This window comes from Mus caroli, unplaced genomic scaffold, assembly GCF_978045245.1.
Source record: "Mus caroli unplaced genomic scaffold, Mus_caroli_1 scaffold_1, whole genome shotgun sequence".
NCBI classification, from domain to species: domain Eukaryota; kingdom Metazoa; phylum Chordata; class Mammalia; order Rodentia; family Muridae; genus Mus; species Mus caroli.
The window spans coordinates 125967401-125988600 of NW_028227256.1; the positions used below are offsets into that span (position 1 = coordinate 125967401).

The following is a 21200-nucleotide window of genomic DNA, read 5'->3' on the forward strand; positions in this document are numbered from 1 at the left end:
ATAGGAAGTAGAATGAGCATGCCAAAGAGATACCTGTACACTCGTCTTTACTGTCTTACTGCCACAACATCCACAATAGCCAAAATATGGAATTAACTGAGGTATGTATCAGTGGCTGTATAGAAAATGAGATGTGTTATATTTATACCATGCTAGGGCATTGATAAATGAAATGTACTGCATGACAATTGCTGTGAGACTGGGTGAGTTTGTTCAAAATAACATCGCATCACAAAAAGGAATGAAATCTTGTCTTTTGAAAAACCATAGGTGGAACCGGAGAGTGTTGTAGTAAGTGATAAAATTAGCCAGCTCGAGAAGGACAAATACAGCATTTTCTTACTCAAATGTATTGCTTAATACACCTGATTTCATAAAGGCAGACCATAAAATATGGACAGATTAAATACAGGGAAGGCTTGCACCGAGATGTAGGATAATGGGTATCATGATATGTTAAGACAAGAGTGGCAAATTATGGAGATGTATACCACAGTAGGGTGTGACTATTGTCCACAATAAATTATGATGCATGTTAATGACTAGATAGGAAGTGTTGGAAGTTTAGTAGCATTAAGACATGATAAATGGCCGGGAGTGGTGGCGCACGCCTTTAATCCCAGCACTCGGGAGGCAGAGGCAGGCGGATTTCTGAGTTCGAGGCTAGCCTGGTCTACAAAGTGAGTTCCAGGACAGCCAGGGCTATACAGAGAAACCCTGTCTCGAAAAACCAAAAAAAAAAAAAAAAAAAAAAAGACATGATAAATGGTTAAAGCTATCAAAAGGAAGATTGCCCTGATTTGATCATCATGTTTTATATGCCTATAACGAACTATTGTATTTTACCCACAGGTATGTATAATTCAAAAATATCTGCTTATATCCAGAGATACACTTTAGTAGGGAGACATAGTAATAAAGAATAGCTTTCATTTAGTGTCACTGATTTCCATCCAGGTCTTAAACAGGAAGTGAGTAATGCTGATTAAATAAACATATGGATGATACTAAGGTGGGGAAATAATAAATGAATTGAATTTCATAACAACTGCATTCAGGCTGGGTAGGTTTGTTTAAAGTAGCTATGTACCATGCTTGTAAGACTCCATGAGTGTAGTTTCTCTAACATCTCTAGGAGACACAATCTCACAATAAACTCCCCGTTCCTCTAAAATCTTTCTCCTCACCTCCTCTTTAAGGACTCCAGAGGCTTAGGTGTAGAGAATGTGTTGTAGATGTATCATTTTGGACTAAGTTGCACAGGTCTTCATTCTGATTGGTAAGTTGTGGTTTTCTGTAATAGTTGCTATTTGCTGCAAAGAGAAGTTTCCTTCGTGAGGCACACTACACTCAGATGTGGGTATAAGGATAAATATTTAGAATGTAGTGAGGATTATGCTGATGTAGTAAAGTGGCCCTTTAGGTGCTCCTCCAAGATCCATGATATCACTAACCCCAAGTAGTTTACTAGATTTCCAATACTAGGCATGGTTTTCCTATTGTTGAGTGGCATTGAAGTCTAATTAGAGAGCTGTTGTTTATTGCCAAGCTATGTATGCCACTATTGCATCCTTGTAGTTATAGTGCCATGTTGACTACTGCTGCGGTTTATAGGAGTCATACTTTGTTAGGACTATTAGTTGTTTTTCTCCCTTGGAATCTTGCATGGCACCTTCTGGTACTAGGAAAGTTAGTCCTCAGGGAGGAGGTTTTCAGATCAGATCCAACACTGGCCTTCTAGGTCTTGCATTTTTACTGTGTAGGCCTTGCCTTCCATGTCTGGAAGCAACCAATGGCAACAGGAATAGACTATAATATTTTGGAAGTTGCTTGAACAACCCTGGCCAACAACCCAAAAGAAGGCTTCTAATGCTTAGTGTAGTAGTTCTGTTAATCTATGGTCTTGGCAGAGCATTGACAGTCAAGGTGGGAAAAGTTCATTTCATCTAAACAATATATATATATATATATATATATATATATACATATTATACATATATGTATTATATATATGTTAGGTAGATATTTTAATGATATGACTCCTTATGAATTTTCAGACATCCATACTGTTATTTTATCTGCCATCTTTCTTCTTCTGCATTTACATCCCTCAATCTTGATAATTATCCCCCCCCCCATATTTCCCACTCAAGATCTTACCTGAGAAAGAATGACAATAGTAGACATGCCAATGATGAAAGTGGAAATCTCAGGATGCCTCAAACTTAATACAAAAAGTACAGGGAACTCAGGATCACTGGGAGCAGGAGAAATAGTCTTCCTCAGGGAAGAGCACACCAATTTGTTATTTAATACCAAGTGGGGTCAATCAAGAAATCATGAAAAGGTAAAACTCTCTCTCTCTCTCTCTCTCTCTCTCTCTCTCTCTCTCTCACACACACACACACACACACACACACACACACTCTCTCTCTCTCTCTCACACACATACACACACACTCTCTCTCTCTCTCTCTCTCACACACACACACACAGACAAAAGTTAACATTATACAAATTGAGCATTTTGTATTCATATATTTAGGAATGTATGTATGTGTGTGTGTGTGTTTGTATACGATTAAAGAATTAGAGGTCATAAAAGATAAGAGGGTGGAAAACACAGGGTTGTAGGGTTGTAGTGCAAGAGAAGAAAGTAAAGAGGAGAAAACTGGATGTAATTATAATTACAAAAACTATAATAAAAAATCTATACATCATATATAATGAATATATATATATATACATATAAGTGTGTTAAAAGACTAAGAAATTAGAAAGAAGACAAATAGAGAGTCAAAAGAGGTGCTGAATATAAAGGGAGGTGGAAAAAGGATGTGACATGAAAATGGGAAGTAGACCAGGAGTATGGAAGACACAAGGAAGGCAAGGGGATGGTGAGAGCACCGAGGAGGAAAATCTGCTAAAACCCCCTGAGAAAATGCCACAAGGATACCTAACATTTCATGTACTGACTTTAATGTTTAAAGTCAAACATGGTCAACTTTAAAGATGCTATTTAAAAAAACATAATATGTCTTCTTGGATGAATGTTATTCTTACAAAAAATAAATTTAAATAAAAACTTTTTAAAAGAAGTCTATACTTTTCTTTTTAATTTCCATTTATTTTGGATGCTTCCCTTCAGATTTTACTCTGCTCATTTCAGAAGTAAGAAGGATGCAATATGGGGGAGGGTTCCAGCAAATCTCCTGAATCTAATGAGCATCTTGTTAATGGCTGACACAGAGCCATAATAAGTGAAAGCTTATAAAAGATAATGGGAGTGACTGCTTAAGAATTTCCTAGGCTTTTATAAACATGTTATTATTTTGATGTCAACTGTGGACACATTTTTCGATTGCTTCCTTTCCAACATTAGATGCATAATTAATCAGGAAAATACAAAGCTGTACTTAAACAGTTTAACCAGATAATTGTCCTGACATTAAATATTTAGAATCGTACATTGTAGAAAATATTAATGAGTAATTAAGTATTTTTTTAATTTTAAAGGTCAACATCATTTGAAAAGAGGAATTTATCTCATTCACACAGTCTAGCAGTTCTGGATTTTTAACTAAGAATCTTTAGTGCAATTAAATGTAAGCCTACATAAACTGCACTGCAACCTTCACACACGTGTATTCAGTAAACTACATACATACAAAATGATTATTAAATTCATCCATGCTCTTTCAAGCAAGATACGTTACAAAGTAGACATGTCCATATATCTTTCTTATTTCCTAAACTACCTACAGAAATATTCATATTCACTTTCTTACTCTCTCTAAAATTTAAGGTTTTCAACCTAAATTCCTTCAAACAGGATATATATATTACTGACTATGTTATGTTATTTCTATTCTATTCAGTGATTAAACTTCTTATTCCCTTCCTTGTTGTATCCTTATCTTGAGAAAAAATGTAGGCAATGTTCTACTTTTTCTATTGTTCTGATTGGGGGGACAGGTAGAGTAAGATTATTTTTAAAGAGCAAGTAATTTTTCATCTCCAGGCTACAGAGTTGTATAACTTTGAAATTGGTTTTTCTAAGAATGGAAGAGAGAATTCAGACTTAAACTCAAAGACATTCCTAGTTTCCAGGTTTTATATTGGCCTATGAGAAACCAGATCTGCTGATGAATTGCATAAATTTAAGAGAAAGGTAGGACACTGGGTTGACTATTGGCCCTGGTCTTGTCACATGTGACACAATTATTGACATGGGAACACTGAGAGACAACTGGTCTGGGGATGCAGAAGAATGAAGGGCTCTTCTGTTTATATACAAAAATTAGATGTCAGCTACCTGTGTGGAGATGGATAGTAGTAGGCGTATGGGCCAGGTCAGAGGAGAATACGTGACTGGAGATATACAGGAATGGATATAGAGAAGGGGGAATCAAGACATGTGCTATTTAAAGCTGGGAGACCAAATAAGATCCCCTTGGACAGGGAACAAAGCTGAAAAGGGAAGGAATCTGAGGACAGAGCCAGAACCATACAAATATGAATGTCAAGATGAGGAGGATGTGTGAATGGTGTAGGCCAAAGAGAGGATGCCAGAAAGAAGGAGCCAGCAGGAAAGCTTCACAACTTGTCTCAAGTGAAGAAAGTGGAGGAGACTCTATGAAGTCACAGAAAGAAGATTTTATGATTCCAGGAAGCTGTAGCCAGTTGGTTATAAAACAAGAATTCTTTTAAGGTAGTCTCCGAATGATGTAGGGAATAGAAGTAACTGGATGCTTGCATCTCTGCTCTGTTCTTTTCTAACCCTGGGTAATTAGAGCTGCTTGTTTTTCTCATAGGGGAAACTGAGTTAGCTCACAGGAATACTAAGGAATCCCTGCTCTATTAGGTCAGCAGCCTCAGATTGATCAAAGAAAACAAACCTGTTCCCATAGTTTCCTTGTATGTAGTTATCATCTTATATAGATTATTCCTTTAAGTCATTGAATAGCACTTTTTAAAAGTGTCCAAAGATGTATGTAGATTTGGAGGCCAATATGAAGGACATATTAGCCTGGTTTTCACAGAGCCAGGGCCATTTGTGTTTGCGTGTTGTCACTTGAACCATGTATGACGTATGTTTTATCAGTAGTTTGATGGATGGGGACACCATTCAATAAATTATTGTTCATAAATAGATGATTTGCTCCAAATGACTCAGACACTCTAGGATATGGAGTTTGCCTTCAGTTTCTGTTACACCAAGAACACAGAAAGAGCAGGATCAGAACAAAAGCAAGCTTTTCTTGAAAAGCAGAACATTTAGAAGTTGGCATCTTGAACCTAGTTGTGGTTGGATAAAGAAAGTGGAGTTCATGATCAGTCTACAGTATTAGTGAGAGCCTCTACTATAGGTGTTGTTGTTGGGGTGGTGGGATGGCACATTGAGCCTGAGCTGAGCATCTGCTACATATATGTGGGGACCCTCATTCAAGCTCACGTGTATGGCTCAGTCTCTGAGAGCTCCCAGAGGTCCAGATTAGTTAAATCTATTGGTCTTCCTGTGGGATTTCCATTCCCTTCAGGGCAATCTTCCCTACAGCTCTTCCATAAATGCCCCCTATTCCATCCAATGTCTGGTTGTGAGTATCTGCATCTCTCTCAGTCAGCTGCTGGGTAGAACCTCTCAAGACATTTATGCTAGGTCCCTGTCTGTAAGCATAACAGAGTAACATTATTAATGTCAAGGATTGGTGTCTGCCCACAGATTGGGGTTCATGTTGGGTCAATTATTGCTTGGCCATTCCTTCTGTCTCTGCTACATTTTGACCCTGCATGTGCCTATCCTGACAGAGTAGGAGAGATACCCACGGGGGGGGGGGGGGGCATCCTTTCAGAGGAAAAGGGAATGGGGATGGGGAATGTGTGGGGGGAACTGGGAGGTCATTATTGATATAAATAAATAAATAAATAAAAATAATAAATAAGTTTTCTTAAAAAGAAAGAAAGCTGAGTCTTAGGATACTTCTAAGTCTTCCTCCTCAATGCTCAGGGTGTGACATCCATCTTCCCAGTCTGAGGAGGACATTCATATTTTATAGAAAAGGAACCAATTGCAAGGGCCTGTTCTCTCTTTCATGGAAGTGTATTTTTCATTGAACAAGGATGGTATCAATACCTTTGACCCTGCAGCCTATAAATCATTTGCCAGAACTGTGTCATATGGCTGGGTTAGCATCAGCTTGTCTGGAACTATGATTTTCTTTCCTTAAGTAGAATATATTTTAAACACCCAGGGAAGGAGTTACAGAGACAAAGTTCGTAGCTGTGATGAAAGGATGGACCATTTAGAGACTGCCGTATCCAGGGATCCATCCCATAAGCAGCTTCTAAACGCTGACACCATTGCATACACTAGCAAGATTTTGCTGAAAGGACCCAAATATAGCTGTCTCTTGTGAGACGATGCCGGGGCCTAGCAAACACAGGAGTGGATGTTCACAGTCAGCTATTGGATGTATCACAGGGCTCCCAATGGAGAAGCTAGAGAAAGTACCCAAGGAGCTAAAGGGATCTGCAACCCTATTGTTGGAACAACATGATGTACTAACCAGAACCCCGGAGCTCTTGTCTCTAGCTGCATATGTATCGAAAGATGACCTAGTCGGCCATCAATGGAAAGAGAGGCCCATTGGACTTGCAAACTTTATATGCCCCAATATAGGGGAATGCCAGGGCCAAAAGAATGGGAATGGGTGGGTAGGGAAGTGGGGGGCGCTATGGGGGACTTTTGGGATAGCATTGGAAATGTAATTGAGGAAAATATGTAATAAAAATATTAAAAAAAATCTGTAGTTTTGAAAGCAACGGAGAATACAGAGACATCTTCGCTTACTACTAAGCTGTAGTTTTGGTTAGAAAACCCATTTCAAGCCTCTTTCTGCTCCTCCTCCACCTCCTTCCACTTCCTTTTCTTTGTCTTTCTTTCGTTTTTTAATCTTCTGTGTCTTCTAGCAAAAGTATGTTCAAGTAGAGGTATGATACTAATGAAAATATTCTTCAGAGTTTTCTATGCTTTATTCTATGGTGCAAAGTATTTTGGTTATTATTATAGAAAACCAGGCACTGTTCATTCTCTCTCTCTCTCTCTCTCTCTCTCTCTCTCTCTCTCTCTCTCTCTCTGTCACACACACACACACACACACACACACTCACACACAAATATCTACATATTATGTGCTTACATTTGACGTCATTAGGCTTCTTCAGTGAGTCACAGAAAGTGCCAGGCTGCGGTCTGCAGAGTTGGTATGTGGTAGAAGAAGCTAGTGGTAAAAAGCCAGAGGAATGTTTACTAAGCATTGTTTCATTGCTAGACCAGAGGTCACACCCTCATAAAATAGAGATGATAGCTGTTTTCTCCTTCAAAGGGTCAGTGTGAATCTTTCATTGGAACCTCGGTACAGAGTGCTCTAATGCTTCAAAGATATATCTAAAGTTATAAGACTGAGAGGCAGAAAAGGCATCTCTATGCATTTATGGTAGGGCAAGACTGTGTTTGATGTTTCTTAACATTTAGGAAGCTGAGGCAGAAAGATTTCTGGATGTGTGAGGCCAGCATAGACTACTTACTGATTTCTAGATCAACCTGGGTTATAGTGTGAACCCTGTGTCAAAATGAATAAACTGGCCAACCAACTGAATGAATCAGTTGTTACCTGAGCCTAGCTCTTCTGAGTGTTGGTAATAAGATAGGCAACTCTATAGTGAGCACTCTTTGTATAGCAGAGCCATATTGACACACTTTCTGTTAGCTATTTTGTTCTAACCTGCTCCAAAGTCATTAGAGGATGACTGTTCTCATTTTATATCTGAGGATTCTAAAGATTTGAGGTTGCTGGGTGATCTGAAAGATTCACCAGGAGTGACAGTAAACACAGGTGGCCATGGTGGCATCACTGTTTTTAACAGGTGGCTTTGGTGGCATTACTGTTTCCTGACCCAGCTCATTGAACTCCTTTTGGCTTAGGTGATCTTGAAATAATTATTTAATGTTTTTATGAATATTTGTTTTGCAGAAATAGGGACAAGTGATTAACATATGTTTGTGAGTGTTAAGTAAAATGACACCTTGCCTTGGACACACCACTGAGAGAACCCACAGAGTTGGGAGGGATCTTTGCTTTTAAGGGCATAAGGAATTGCTCATGTTGGTGATATGCAACCAGTATAACATCATTTTATCCTAGATAAGGCATTTTTCTCATTTGTGGTATGCACAAAGTGGAATCATTTTTCTTTTACTTTTTCCACTAATCTATTTATTTCCATTATATCCTGATGGCAGCCTCCCTTTCCTCCCAGTGGTTCCCAGTCCTTCTCCTCATTCTGATCCCCTTCATCTGAGAAGGGGGAGCCCCCTCACTCCCAGGTATCACCCTTCCATGGCACACCAAGTCACTGTGTCACTACAGGACCAGGAACATTCTCTCCAGCTGAGGCCAGAAAAGGTGTTAGGAGAACAGGACCCATGGGCAGGCAACAGATTCAAGAATAGTCCCATTCCAGTTGTTGGAGGACCCCCATGAAGAACAAGTTGTACATCTGCTATGTATGTGCAGGGTCCTAGATGTAGCCCACGCTTGCTCTTTGGTTGGTGGTTCAGTTTCAGGGACCCCTTTCTGGGTCCAGGATATTTGACTTTGTTTGTTTTCTTGCAGAGTTCCTATCCCCTTTGGGTCCCTCAATATTTCTCTGAGCTCTTCCACAAGAGTCTCCAAACTCTGTTCAATGTTTGGCTGTAGGTTTCTTCATCTGTTTCCATTGGCTGCTGGGTGGAGCCTCTAGGAGGACAGCTATGCTAGGCTCCTGTCTACAAACATAACAGAACAAACATAACATAAACATCAATACTGTCAGGGATTGGTTCTTGCCCTTGGGATGGGCCTCAAGTTGTTCCAGTCATTGGTTGGCTACTCCCTGTCTCTGCCCATCTCATCCCCTGCACATCCTGGGTTGAATGTTTTATGAGTAGAGACTGGCATCCCCATCTCTTCCCTGGATGTCCTGCCTAGAAACAAGAGGCACCCACCCAAGGTCCCTCATCCCCTACTGCTAAGAGTCTCAGCCATAGTCACCCTCATAGATTGCCTGGGGCTCCCCACCCCCAAGTCTCTGGCACATCTCCCCCCATCCACCTGCCTTGGATCTCCCAACACCTGAACCCTCTGTACTGTTTCTGTTTGCATCCTACTTCTATCTCTCCATCCACCTCTGATATTTATCTTGTTTCTCATTCTGAGAAGAATTCAAGGATCCTCCCTTGAGCTTTCCTTGTTATTTGGCTTCTTTGGGTCTAGGGACTGTAATATGGTTATCTTGTTCTTTTATGTGACTTATGGTGAATTCTTGCATGACTTCTGAAGGACAACACATGTTTCTGTCCTTTCAAGGGAAGACTGGTGATAGCTACCACAAACGTCTCACTAGTTCTATGAGTTTCAATTCTCAAGTCATCCCCCAACATCTGTTTTCTTCTCTATAAAATGAAGTATTAGTGTGAATACTTGGCATGTTATTATGCACATGTGAATTGCATAGGAATGAGCAGGCTGCTCTTCAGTGGTATCCCTAGGGCAATGTCACGTGCCAATGATGGGCACATTATAGAAGATGAAGTAGAACTTTAAGCACTGCAACAAGAACTCATCAGCCATCTTTGATGAGCCGTCTTCTTCACAGTGTGTGTGAGATGGTGCTATGTGGAACCACATGACCACAGTACACTTGGCTCTCTCTCATCCCTGTTCCTTCAGGCTGAAGGTAAACTGATATCATTTCTATGTTTTTTAAGTTTTTTACCTTTTAAATATTCAGGGACTTGGATGATAAGAACACAGTTGGGGGAATGAAATGCAGAAGACAGACATACTTTTTGTAGGCTGAATGGCCTTTGTGTGATTAGAAAGTTGAGGGGAAAAGGAGAGACTGTGTTTCTCATTTAGTATTCATCGTTTTCACACTCTTCCTGCAAATACATCCTGGGTGCTAAGAGATATAGTAAATAAGTTGATTTGGAAATTCAGCAACCTCTGTAATGTAAATTATTCATATCATCATGGGGGGTGTCTTCAGCATAGCATATTTTATCAGTTAGAACATATTTTTTCCTTTGTGTTATGCAAACAGAGGAATGAACTCTCTTGTTCTTTCCTCATTTTGTTCATCGAGAACTCTCATGTTACAGGTGTTAGAACGACTCCTAACATGGCTCACAGAGTACGTTGGTGAGTTTTAAGCATTTAAAAGAAGAACAGTAACAAATATGTTTTCAGAGCCCATCCTACATGGTCCATTAGCCCAGCAGTATCCCACCTTAGTTACATATGAAATAATATATCTTGGCTCATGGTGGCTCTCATAAAAATATGTTTGCTGTACTCTGCCTTTAAGCTTCATTAGAAAAAAGAAAAATCATTAGGTACAGAAAAAAAAAAACAGGACTGAAAACACCAAAATTATGTGGGTCTTTTTGGTAATATGATCACTGTGATGTCCTGTACAGAACTCTGTTGTGCATTCTCAAATGTCTTCTTTGGAGTCTTTTGCTGTTATTTTAAATCCATCCTATGTGGCCTATGGCTACGATGCCTTGTTTATAGGTGATGGCTAAGCCACATGGTAATCATGAATTATAGGGCTTCTCAACCCTATTCATCCTGGAAATGTTAGACTCTGGGGAAGGTGCCCTACCCTAGATAATCACTGGTGGCCTCAAGGCACTGGATCCCTTTGAAAGTCCAAATCTGATAGTGAACAGTGTCAAAAGGAGATGAAGGCTCAGAGTCAGATACATTAAGATAATATTTTTCCATGTAAGATTCAAAGATTGATGTGGAATTGAAAATATTGATATAAGATTCCTTGCCTTAATATTGTGGCTTATCTCTGGTTTCATTGGAACCCATAATCTATTGCCAAGCTCTAAATTCCTATTGATAGCCATTTGTAAAGAGAGAAGATGTCCTTTTCTTCAGTTGACATTGAAAAGATTTGAATCTAGCTTTACATATGATGGATGCATGAGAATGGAGACATGCAAAATGATCTGTGTTGTGACAGTTTTGTATACATATGTTTTCATCCTTATAGGAGTCATGAGAAGGTATAATATTTCAGAAGATGACATAGCTTAGTCTGCTTTCTCATCAGAGTAACTGGTAGTGATTTCTTACTCCAAATGTCCAGATTAGTCTTTTATCGCATGCATATTATACAACATCATCCATTTGGGTGTGTGTCTGTGTGTGCGGTGTGCACACTTGTAGAAAATATCATATTGTTATCTGTAAAATCGTAGCCTGGATTCAGCGGAAGCGTCTACTAAAACAAAAGACCTAGGCAGATTTTTAACGTATCATGATCAGTCTAGGCATGGTAACATATGTTTCTTAATGACAGCTCTTGGGAAGTTGGAGCAGAAGAGAGAGAGCCTGTGATTGCATTCTAGTTCTCCAAGACCATTTCTAGCTCTGTCAAGTTCCAGCTCTTAAACTAGCAGTTTCCTCACCAGCATAGTGGTAGGGAGAACACACCCCTCAAGTGATGGTGTGTGTGTGTGTGTGTGTGTGTGTGTGTGTGTGTGTGTGTGTGATATTCACAAGAGTAGGCAGTTAGAAATGTTCACATATGCACATTTCCCAGGACAGCGACCACTAGGGTTGAAAAAAAGAACTCACATCCACAACCATCTACCAATTTCAAAATGTTTCCACATGAGAAGGGGATATCTTTTCCCACTTCACACAAAAATATCATAGGAACTCTTGGTGGCCTTAGAATAAACTGTAATTTAGTTTCTATGGGGCCCAAACTTTATCAAAGGCACAGCTGTGGGAGATCATATTCTTGGCTCTTTGCATGGAGGATATGTGCTCAGCTCAATTGCCAAGGACAGAAGTTTTAGAGCCAACTCTAGTGGTGCCTCCTAGGAGCCATGAAATCTACCAACAGGCCACTCTTGAGAATAAACAGCCACCAAATGGATTGGTTTATTACAGCCAGGACCCTCCACTTTTATTCCCCTCAATTCTGGTTGTGATACACAAATCTGAAGCAGAGCTTCGGGTTGTCTTTTAGAATATTATATTCATCCCTGGCTTGAAGCAGGCTACCAGAGGGCTGTGCACTCAAAGTGCATTGCTTGGTTCCTACTAGAATAAATTTTAGTAGTTTGGGCAGCATCACCACTGTGTCCGGTATATATTCTAGGAGGTGTCATGAGACTGCATCAGATGCCACCTGCCATTGTCTGTCTGTTTTTATATGATGAAGTATCATCCAGAATTACTCATGTTTATAAAGACACCTGAATGAATTCTGCAAATGGGTAGGAATAAGGCAATGGCTTTTTATGAAAAAAAAAATAAAACAAAAAGACTTGTCTCTTTTTTTCTGGATGTGATAAAAATTCCTTGGGAATAAGCAACTTAGGGGAGAAAAGGTTATTTTAGCTCACAATTTCAGGTTACATTCCATTATTGTATAGCAATCACAGTAGAAACCTGAAATGAGCCACCCCCATCAACAGGAGCAGAGAAGAAAGAATCCGTGCATGCTTGATGCTTACCTAATGTTTTCTACTCTAGTCCATCCCAGTGTAGGAACTCAAACTAAGGATTCATGCCACCCATATTAAAAAAAAAAAAGTCTTCCCATATCCACTAATACAAAAAGAGAATCCTCTACAGGTGTGTCAGGAGACAAACCTGATCTAGAGAATACTGTATTGAGCTGATTTTCCTGGGTTTCTCTATATACTCAGAACTGAGTTTTCACAAAAGGTGGCTCATATTACTGTGTATTGAGAACTTCAGATTTATAGTGGCTATTTCTTTATCATTGGTCAGTAGGATGCTTTTACTCAGATTTACCACCTATCTTTAGTAACTTTGCTGGATGTTAACCCCACTATTGTTTACCCATGACATTTTTATGCTTTTCAGTCTACTTTATCCTATGAACATCTATCTATCTATCTATCTATCTATCTATCTATCTATCTATCTATCTATCTATCTATCTATCTATCTCATATATATATATATATATATACATAAATACACACATGTGAATATATGTATATGTGTATTCAGTTTTCATAATCAAGTATCAAAGTTATTTTAGCTTTTTTTGGCTATAAGTATAATCTTCTTCTGTTTTAGAAAATTTTATCTGGGACTTGGGTTGTAGAAATTAAGTAAAGCAGCATTTGTTTAGCATGCATAATACCCCGTGTCTCTATCATTGCAAAAACAGAACTGTAAGTATGTATGTGTGTGTTTATTGTAGATACATCACATTTTATGTATTCAAAAACATATTATTTTAAATTTTTCCTCAAACATGTGTCTCAAAGGTGTTATCTCCTTAGTGATGCCTGTAACCTGTTCATTCCTATGTTTCATTTTACATTTTACTGTTCTGCTTGAGTTTTTCCTCTTATCTGCTATGTCCTACTCATCCTGAATGTTTTCTTCCCAGTCTCTCTTCTATTTCTCAAATGCCCCCTAATATTTGCAATTTCACTAGTTTCATAATCCTGACTCCCAATTTATCTAGCCCTACTTACTAGTAAGTGATCCTGCAAGTTCTTCAATGTTTTAGAATTCCCTCCTGATATTTCAGGCCCTTTACAATTTGGTCCCCAACCTGTATTCCAAATCTTACTTCCACTCATTCCTCCCTCCTCTTCATGTCCTTCAAAGCAGTCACTCTCTTAATCACTAGTCCCTGAACACAAACATAACTAGCTTTCTGTTCCTTATTTTCTCGGATGGATGTGTCCTTCTTGACTCCTTCAAGCCCTTATGTTTCCCTAAGGCTCTTTTCAGATACTATCTCGTGTATTTCCCTTTATTTTATCTCAGTGATAGTCTCATCCTGAGTCATTACACTCATTGCTGTTAAGAATGTTTGTCCCTCCACTCTTTGAATCTTAGTGGTATATGACAATTTCTCTCCTTAGTTATGAGCCCCTCAAGGAATCTGACTGGATAGAAGGAATAAAGTTATATGAGATATCTCCAAATGTGTTTACTCTTAGGAATAAAATACTATGTAATGGGGGCATCTGTTATATGGTCACATAAAAGTCACTTGCCATCAGAGTATGTTGTGGTTGCCAAGCAAGAGCACTCACCTGTCTTTCTCTTGCTTTCAGGATTAGGCAAGTGAAGAGCTGAAAAATCTGAAGAATGTTTCTGAGGAGTGATTTGGCTGTCACTCACTGGGTTTCCAGGAGCATGAGGAAGCTCTTTCTAGTGCTTTCTCTCCTGCTGTCCCAAGCAGCTCATTTGGAAGGCAGGAAGGACAATCAGTTCCTCTGGAAAACAGGTAAGAATGTTCCGGCTTTTCACTTGTACCACGGTCGTTAGGAGACTATTCCTTTCCTATTTGTGGAGTAGTGAGAAATAACCAAAAAGGAAAAATAAAGTCCTGTTATACAGAATACATTATGTTTATCTTAAGACTTATCTATCTATCTATCTATCTATCTATCTATCTATCTATCTATCTATCAATCATCTATCATCTATCTATCATTTGTCTATCATGTGGTGTGTGTGTATGTGTGTGTGTATGTGTGTGTATGTGTGTGTGTGTGTGTGTGTGTGTGTGTGTGCAGACCTGCAGAGGCCATAAGAGGGTACCACATGTCCTGGATCTGGAGTTACTGGTCATTGTGATCTAGACATGTGGGTGTTCGAAACTCAATGTAGGTCCTCAGCAAGAGGAGCAAACATTGTTACCGCTGACTGCACCATCTCCCCATCCCCATCCCTTAGATTTCCATTCCTGCTTAATTGCCATCCATGCCAATGACACTTGTCATCCTTTTAGAATGTTTGTCATTGTCAACTACATTTATCATTTTCAGTTACACCTATGCCTTTGCCAACTATTTTACAACTGAGGAGTAAAATATGATATCCAAGTGGAGCTGATTCATGAAGCTGAATAGCTTTGGCCAGTTTTGCATATGTCATTCTTTAGGGGTTCAAACCCATTATCTAGTTGATGTTAAGTATTTTCCAGCACAGATTATTTACATGTGAGCTTGGAAGCAGGAAGAATTACCTAACTTAGGCTGGAGAGAAAATGAAGTGGTTAAAAGCTCTTTCTGCTCTTGCAGAGGAACGAAGCTCAGTCTCCCATCCATTTCACATGGCTCAACCCCACCTGCAACTTCAGCTTCAAGGGATTCAACACTTCTTTTGACCTGCAGAGGCCCCCACATGCACACATATATACATATATGTACCCATATGCATACAAATTTTTAAAGTCTTAAAAACAATTATTTGAACAGCTTTCCTTATGGGTGGTAAATATAAAGTCTCCCTACTGTATTTAGAGATGTTTAGCTATCTTATGTACAGTTTCTTTTGCATTAGGCGCAAGAATCGATTTCAGGTTTTAAAGCTCATCTATGATTTTTATTCTCTAACTATATCCTTAATTTGCCTGTATAAAAGATTTGTTCATTTTAATTTCTAACCCTAATAATTTATTAGCTTAAATTATGAATCCTAAACATAGGGTTGTTACTCTCACATGGCTCTTTGTATCTCTAATGCTTTCTTTGTTATGGATTTTAATTTTCCTAAGGCCTCACAATCAGATCATTTATAATATTTATTACTGTTTCAAGAGTCCATTCGTGCAAGTATAGATAACTTATACACTTAATATCTTGCAAGGGGAACATGGTGGTATAGAAGATCTATGGTCCTCAGGGAGTTTTCATTTTGGTCCCATCATCTGTAAATTAAATAGACTGCAAACATATTGTCACCATGGAAATATGTATTAAAGTGATATTCATAATACATAAATGACTTTGCAAAAATGAAAGTAAATTATGTTTTAAAGAATATTAAGTAAAAAAACCCCAGTGCCATTAGAGGTACAGTCTGGAGAAAACTTAATTGCATTAAAACCTCTATAAATTCATTTAATTGTGAATTCCAATACTACTTTAGTGATTTGTGTTTTCCCCACACACAGTAGCATTACAAGCTTTAGAGATAGTTTTTAAGGTACTATTGCATTTCAATACAGGGCAGTATATTGTGTTAATCACAGAAGTTGAACGCTGTGTGTGTGTGTGTTTGTGTGTGTGTGGCAGGTTGGAGGTCTATGTGTGGAGGTTAGAGATCAGCTTAATTTCTTATTGACCTGGAACTCACCAATTGGCTTAGGGTAGATTAGCTAGCACACTCCATGAATACTCTACCTCTGCCTCCCAGTGTTAGGACTGTAAATGTGTGCTACCTTGCCTGCTCTTTCCTTACCTGGATTCTGGGGAATCAAACTCTTGACCTTGACAAGCACTTTACAAAATGAGCTATCTGTCCAGTCCACAAAAGATAAGTGTTTCATCAATTCAAACTTTATCTGACTACCTTACTCTCTGATGTTCTCTGAGAGAGGCAATTAAAATGGAGAGTAGCAAACCTGCAGCATTAATTAGATGTGTTAGGAAAATGAGCTTATTTAGAGGAAAATTTATGTGTGTGTTTTTGGAAAGTAAGCAATTGAATTTCTGTAGAGGGAAATCTTTCCAGAAGACACAAGGCATTGTGTTCAAAATAAACATCAATGTGGATGTCTTCATTTTCTCCAGTGTCTACTGCTCCTCTCTTTCTAAACTGAAGTATTTGCACATGACCACAAACTTCAAAAGCTTAAAGTGGTCATCAGTGAGTAATCAAATGCAAAACTCTAGATTATGTTAGCTGTACCTCATCTTTTTTGTACCTTTCAGAAAATGTCCTTGATTGTGTAAATATGTGTGGTTTTCAGTTACAACTGAAACTTTACTTTCTGTAGCTGTCCTTCATCACACAGTGTCTTGATGAATAGTTCATACTAGCATGCATACTTCAGCCTTGCCTTTTATTTTATTTTGTTTTTGTTTTTGTTTTTGTTTGCTCGAGACAGGGTTTCTCTGTGTAGTCCTGGCTGTCCTGGAACACACTCTGTAGACCAGGCTGGCATCGAACTCAGAAATCTGCCTGCCTCTGCCTCCCAAGTGCTGGTATTAAAGGCCTGCACTACCACTGCCCGGCTCAGCCTTGTCTTTTAAAGGCTGTATGATATTCTTTCATGTTCTCATTCAGCAATTTTTTCTTAATTGCTTGGCATCTCAGGGGATTCAATGTTTATTATTATATATAATACTGTTGTGGATAAAGTATTATTTTAAAAGTAAGAAATGATTAGACTTGAGAAGTCATCATAATCCCTGGAACAATTTGGGTTCATTCCCTTCAAAATTGCCTTTGACATTTTCATTTCTGATAAACATACATACACACACATACACCCACGTGCACACATACAGACAAGTTTATTATATTTCATATGAAAAACTTTTGTTGTTAAAATTAATTATTTTTGTCTAACATGTTATCAGATTTATGAGCACAGATAAATACATTAAATACATGTCTAAGGTAATTGGATTTGAATAAATTTTCTGGAGACTCAGATAAACATATTTTATACTAGAAACCAGAAAATCATCTTTCTAGGTTAGAGTAGATACTATTCACTTAAACTCCTTGCTAAACTTCACCAATTTACTTTCTAAATTAAAAGGTTAAATGTCAGTTAACCTCATCTAAATTAGAGTAATTTCTACCTAAGTCTTAGCTTTGGAAACACAGTGGACTGATGATACTTGGAGGTTGCTATGTTGCTAAGGAGTGCTGTTCAAGGAGGGCTTGGTATGTCATAGCTCACATGGTCACTGATCTGCCAAATTTCCCAACACCTGTCCTCACCATGAAGACTTCTGATCTATAATTAGTGTTGGGCAGCCCAATACTCATGCCTGAGAAAGAAGGATTATTTTAGCATGAGTATCAAATGAAAAACAGATTGCTTATTGTTTTAAGTTTAAGCCTGTAGCTATTTGTAAGTACCTACTTTGTTAAAGAGCAGCCAGACCACAGCCTCTCAAACCATAAGAAGTACTTCAAACATTCATGGTAGTGGTTTTTGGGAAATGTGTTCATTCTGTTAACATCTACCAAGTTCTACATTCTAGACAGTGTTACAGGGACAGATGACAAATAAAACATGAGAACATAGTTCTCAGGTGCTAAGCATGATCAACAGAAAATATATGATGGGAAGAAATGATAAGCTGCAAAGCCGGGACAGGGACATGGATATACATGGTAGAGGGGACTGGAAGCTTGAGCCGAGGAAGTGGCTCTTTATAAAAGACCCAGGGGAACAGGAGGCATGAGCCATGGGGATGAGGGGAAGCAGGTATAGATAGCAAGCGTAGGTTACTGAGGCAGGAGCACAGGGTGACTTTATTTAAGGACTAGAGAGGAAAAAACCTGATAGACTTCACCTCAGGCACAGGGAAAGAAAGCTAACTGGGAATGACATTGGAATTAATTGAAAGCTCAAGGCTCACCCCTAGGGACACACCTTCTTCAATGAAGACACCATTCTAACCTTCCCAAACAGTTTCACCAAATAGGGACCAAGTATTCAAATGTATGAGTCTATGGGAGCTATTCTTATTAAAACACCACAGTTTGGATGGAGAGTCACAAGAGAGATACTAACTTTGTCTTGATGAGTGAAATGAATTAGGTTGTGTGGGTAAGATAGCTCAATGCCAATCTACCACTTTACAGCAAACATACCACTAAGCCTGATGACTTTTCAATCCATAGAACCCATGTGATGGAAGGAAATGACTAACTTGTGAAAGTTGTCCTCTGTCCTACACACACAAGACACACACACACACACACACACACACACACACGATAAGAAGATAGATGGATGCATGGACGGACAGACAGATGGATGGATAGAATGAATTTTAAAAACTAAGTCATTTTTGTGGTAATGTAGAGGAAGCAGAGAGTGTGCTGTGAGGTCCTTGTCATCTGCCACACTTATACTGTGAGCTTCTATGAAATTTATATACAGGTGTTGATCACAAAGTTGAATATAAAGAATTTGAATATGAGAGGAAGAGAGAGAGAGAGAGAGAGAGAGAGAGAGAGAGAGAGAGAGAGAGAGAGAGAGAACTGGATAAGCACCAGCAAAGAGGTTGAAATTAAATACAGGTTTAGAAATGCAGATCTGCACTCAGAATTTGTGATCCTGTATATGTAGAGAATAACATTTTGATTACATCCTTCGGGAGCCAAATGACATTAAAAAATCACGGTGCTAAAATGCATGTAACATAAACTTTACCATTTTAGCAGCTTTAAAGGTGTAAAATTTAGTGAGATTTAGCACACTCACAGAGTGCTGGAGCTTTCACCGATCCCTTGTTCCAGACGTTTTCACATCCAAAACCACATTTTACATGAGAGCTTATAAAAAGGCAGGAAAACAAATTTGGTTTTTGATAATAGATTTTGAAAAGAAAAAAGTTCTATAGTTATGTCTTCATGATAATATTTTAAAATTGTTTTTGTCAACATATATCAACTTACATGTCGCATATATTGCCCGTATAGTAGCATAAATTACACTTAGAGGGAGGTATCCAAAATTCCTGTCTACAAAGAAGCGTATTTCATCTCTCCTGGGCCTCAATTAAAAATGAGGACATCAACATTTTGTAGAATCATTTTGAAAAGTATGATAAAATATTGAAATATATAATGAAAAGTGGCCACTTAATAATGGTTAGCTACTGTGTCTGTCTTGGTCTCTCTGTTTCTCTCTCTTTTAAAGATTTTTTAAATGGTGCATAAATGTCTGTGTAGTGAGTGCTATGTGTCTGTGAGTGCAGATGCCCATGGAGGCCAGAAGAGGGTCTCAGATGTTCTGGCTCTGGAGTATGGGTGGGCTATAAGCCACTTGGCATGAGTGTTGGGAATCAAACTGGAATCTTCTGCAAGATCAGCCTGCACTCTTAACCACTGAGACATCTCTCCAGCCCCCATTCCTATCATTATTGTGTGCTAGTACTAGGTTTGTTATAGCTATGTGTCTGTGTTTTGAAGTTTACTTTTTTTAATCATACTGAATAAGGATTGTTTGATGGTTACATTATTTTATTAAGAAGTGATCTTACTGCTTTGAGGTATAAATTTGTCTGTATATTAGACTCTCAGAAAACTTTAATTTCAATAGCTCTCACATGATAAATGGGAGACTAATGACCTCCATTCGATGAGCAAAGTAAATAAAATAGAATAAGAATAAAAACATTCTGTCAATGATATTGCAGAAAGAATAAAGTGTTTTATCTATGTTCACAGTTAGCCACAGCTTAAATACTATTTCAGCTGTAAAATATTATTAGAAAAATTGTGTTATATATATATTGCACACATACATCCTAAACTTCAAGATTCTTAAAGAAAACAAAATGTTCTGAGAAGAAAGATTTTGTTTTAATACGTGTTAGAAATACATGAAATATTTCCTCTGGGAATTAGATGAAATTGAAATCATTTTAATTACTTCTGTGGACATTAGATCATCTAAGGGGCATGCATTTAATAGACTCTTGGTGGTATTATTTCTGTAATATAAGAAAGCCTTGGCATATATAGCATGGTTTTTATTGCTAAAAGTTATAATTATTTTTCCTTAAACTCCTCAAGAACTAATTTTATAATGTTTCTAAGAGGTAAGAAAAAAAATCTATAGTTTGTAACAAAATAAATTACTGTTATTTATTTCTAAATATAACTAAAATGTAGACTTCATGGCAACAGAAGATTTTGCTATTTTGATATAACCCAAGTAACTAGAACACACATAACTACCTATTGCATAAGCCATCTTCCATCTTAAGTGAAATGAGGGACTGTTTTCTCTGTCTCTGTCTCTCTCTCTGTCTCCCTGTCTCTCTCTCTGTCTCTCTCTCTCTTTGTGTGTGTGTGTGTGTGTGTGTTGTGTCTGTACAAGTCTGCATGCATGTGTATTTCTCTCCCATCTCATTCCTTATGATTTCTGATTATGTTCTGCCAAGGTATTTGACTCTTATTTAAAAGAAGACAGAATAGATATGCATGGACTTCAAGTATCCCTGGAGGTCTCAGCATGAGATGCTCTAGGTACCTTACTGCCCAAATGAAGTCTGCAAAAGTAGCCAGCCTATCTAAATTCGTTTTTAATATCTTTTCAGGAAAAAAAAATCTGAAATTTACCTCCACATATCTGTTGCTGTCTGTCTGCTTCAC

At 38.2% G+C, this 21200-nt stretch overlaps 1 protein-coding gene across 1 annotated transcript in view; it reads left to right on the forward strand.

Moving 5' to 3' along the window:
* Thsd7b (thrombospondin type 1 domain containing 7B) overlaps positions 1-21200 on the forward strand; it is a 938083-nt gene that overhangs the window by 130316 nt on the left and 786567 nt on the right. Inside the window, exon 2 of the mRNA XM_085840847.1 lies at positions 14177-14349. Coding sequence (XP_085696973.1) covers positions 14211-14349 — 139 coding nt within the window. The 5' untranslated portion in view covers positions 14177-14210. The remainder of the gene's footprint in view (positions 1-14176; positions 14350-21200) is intronic.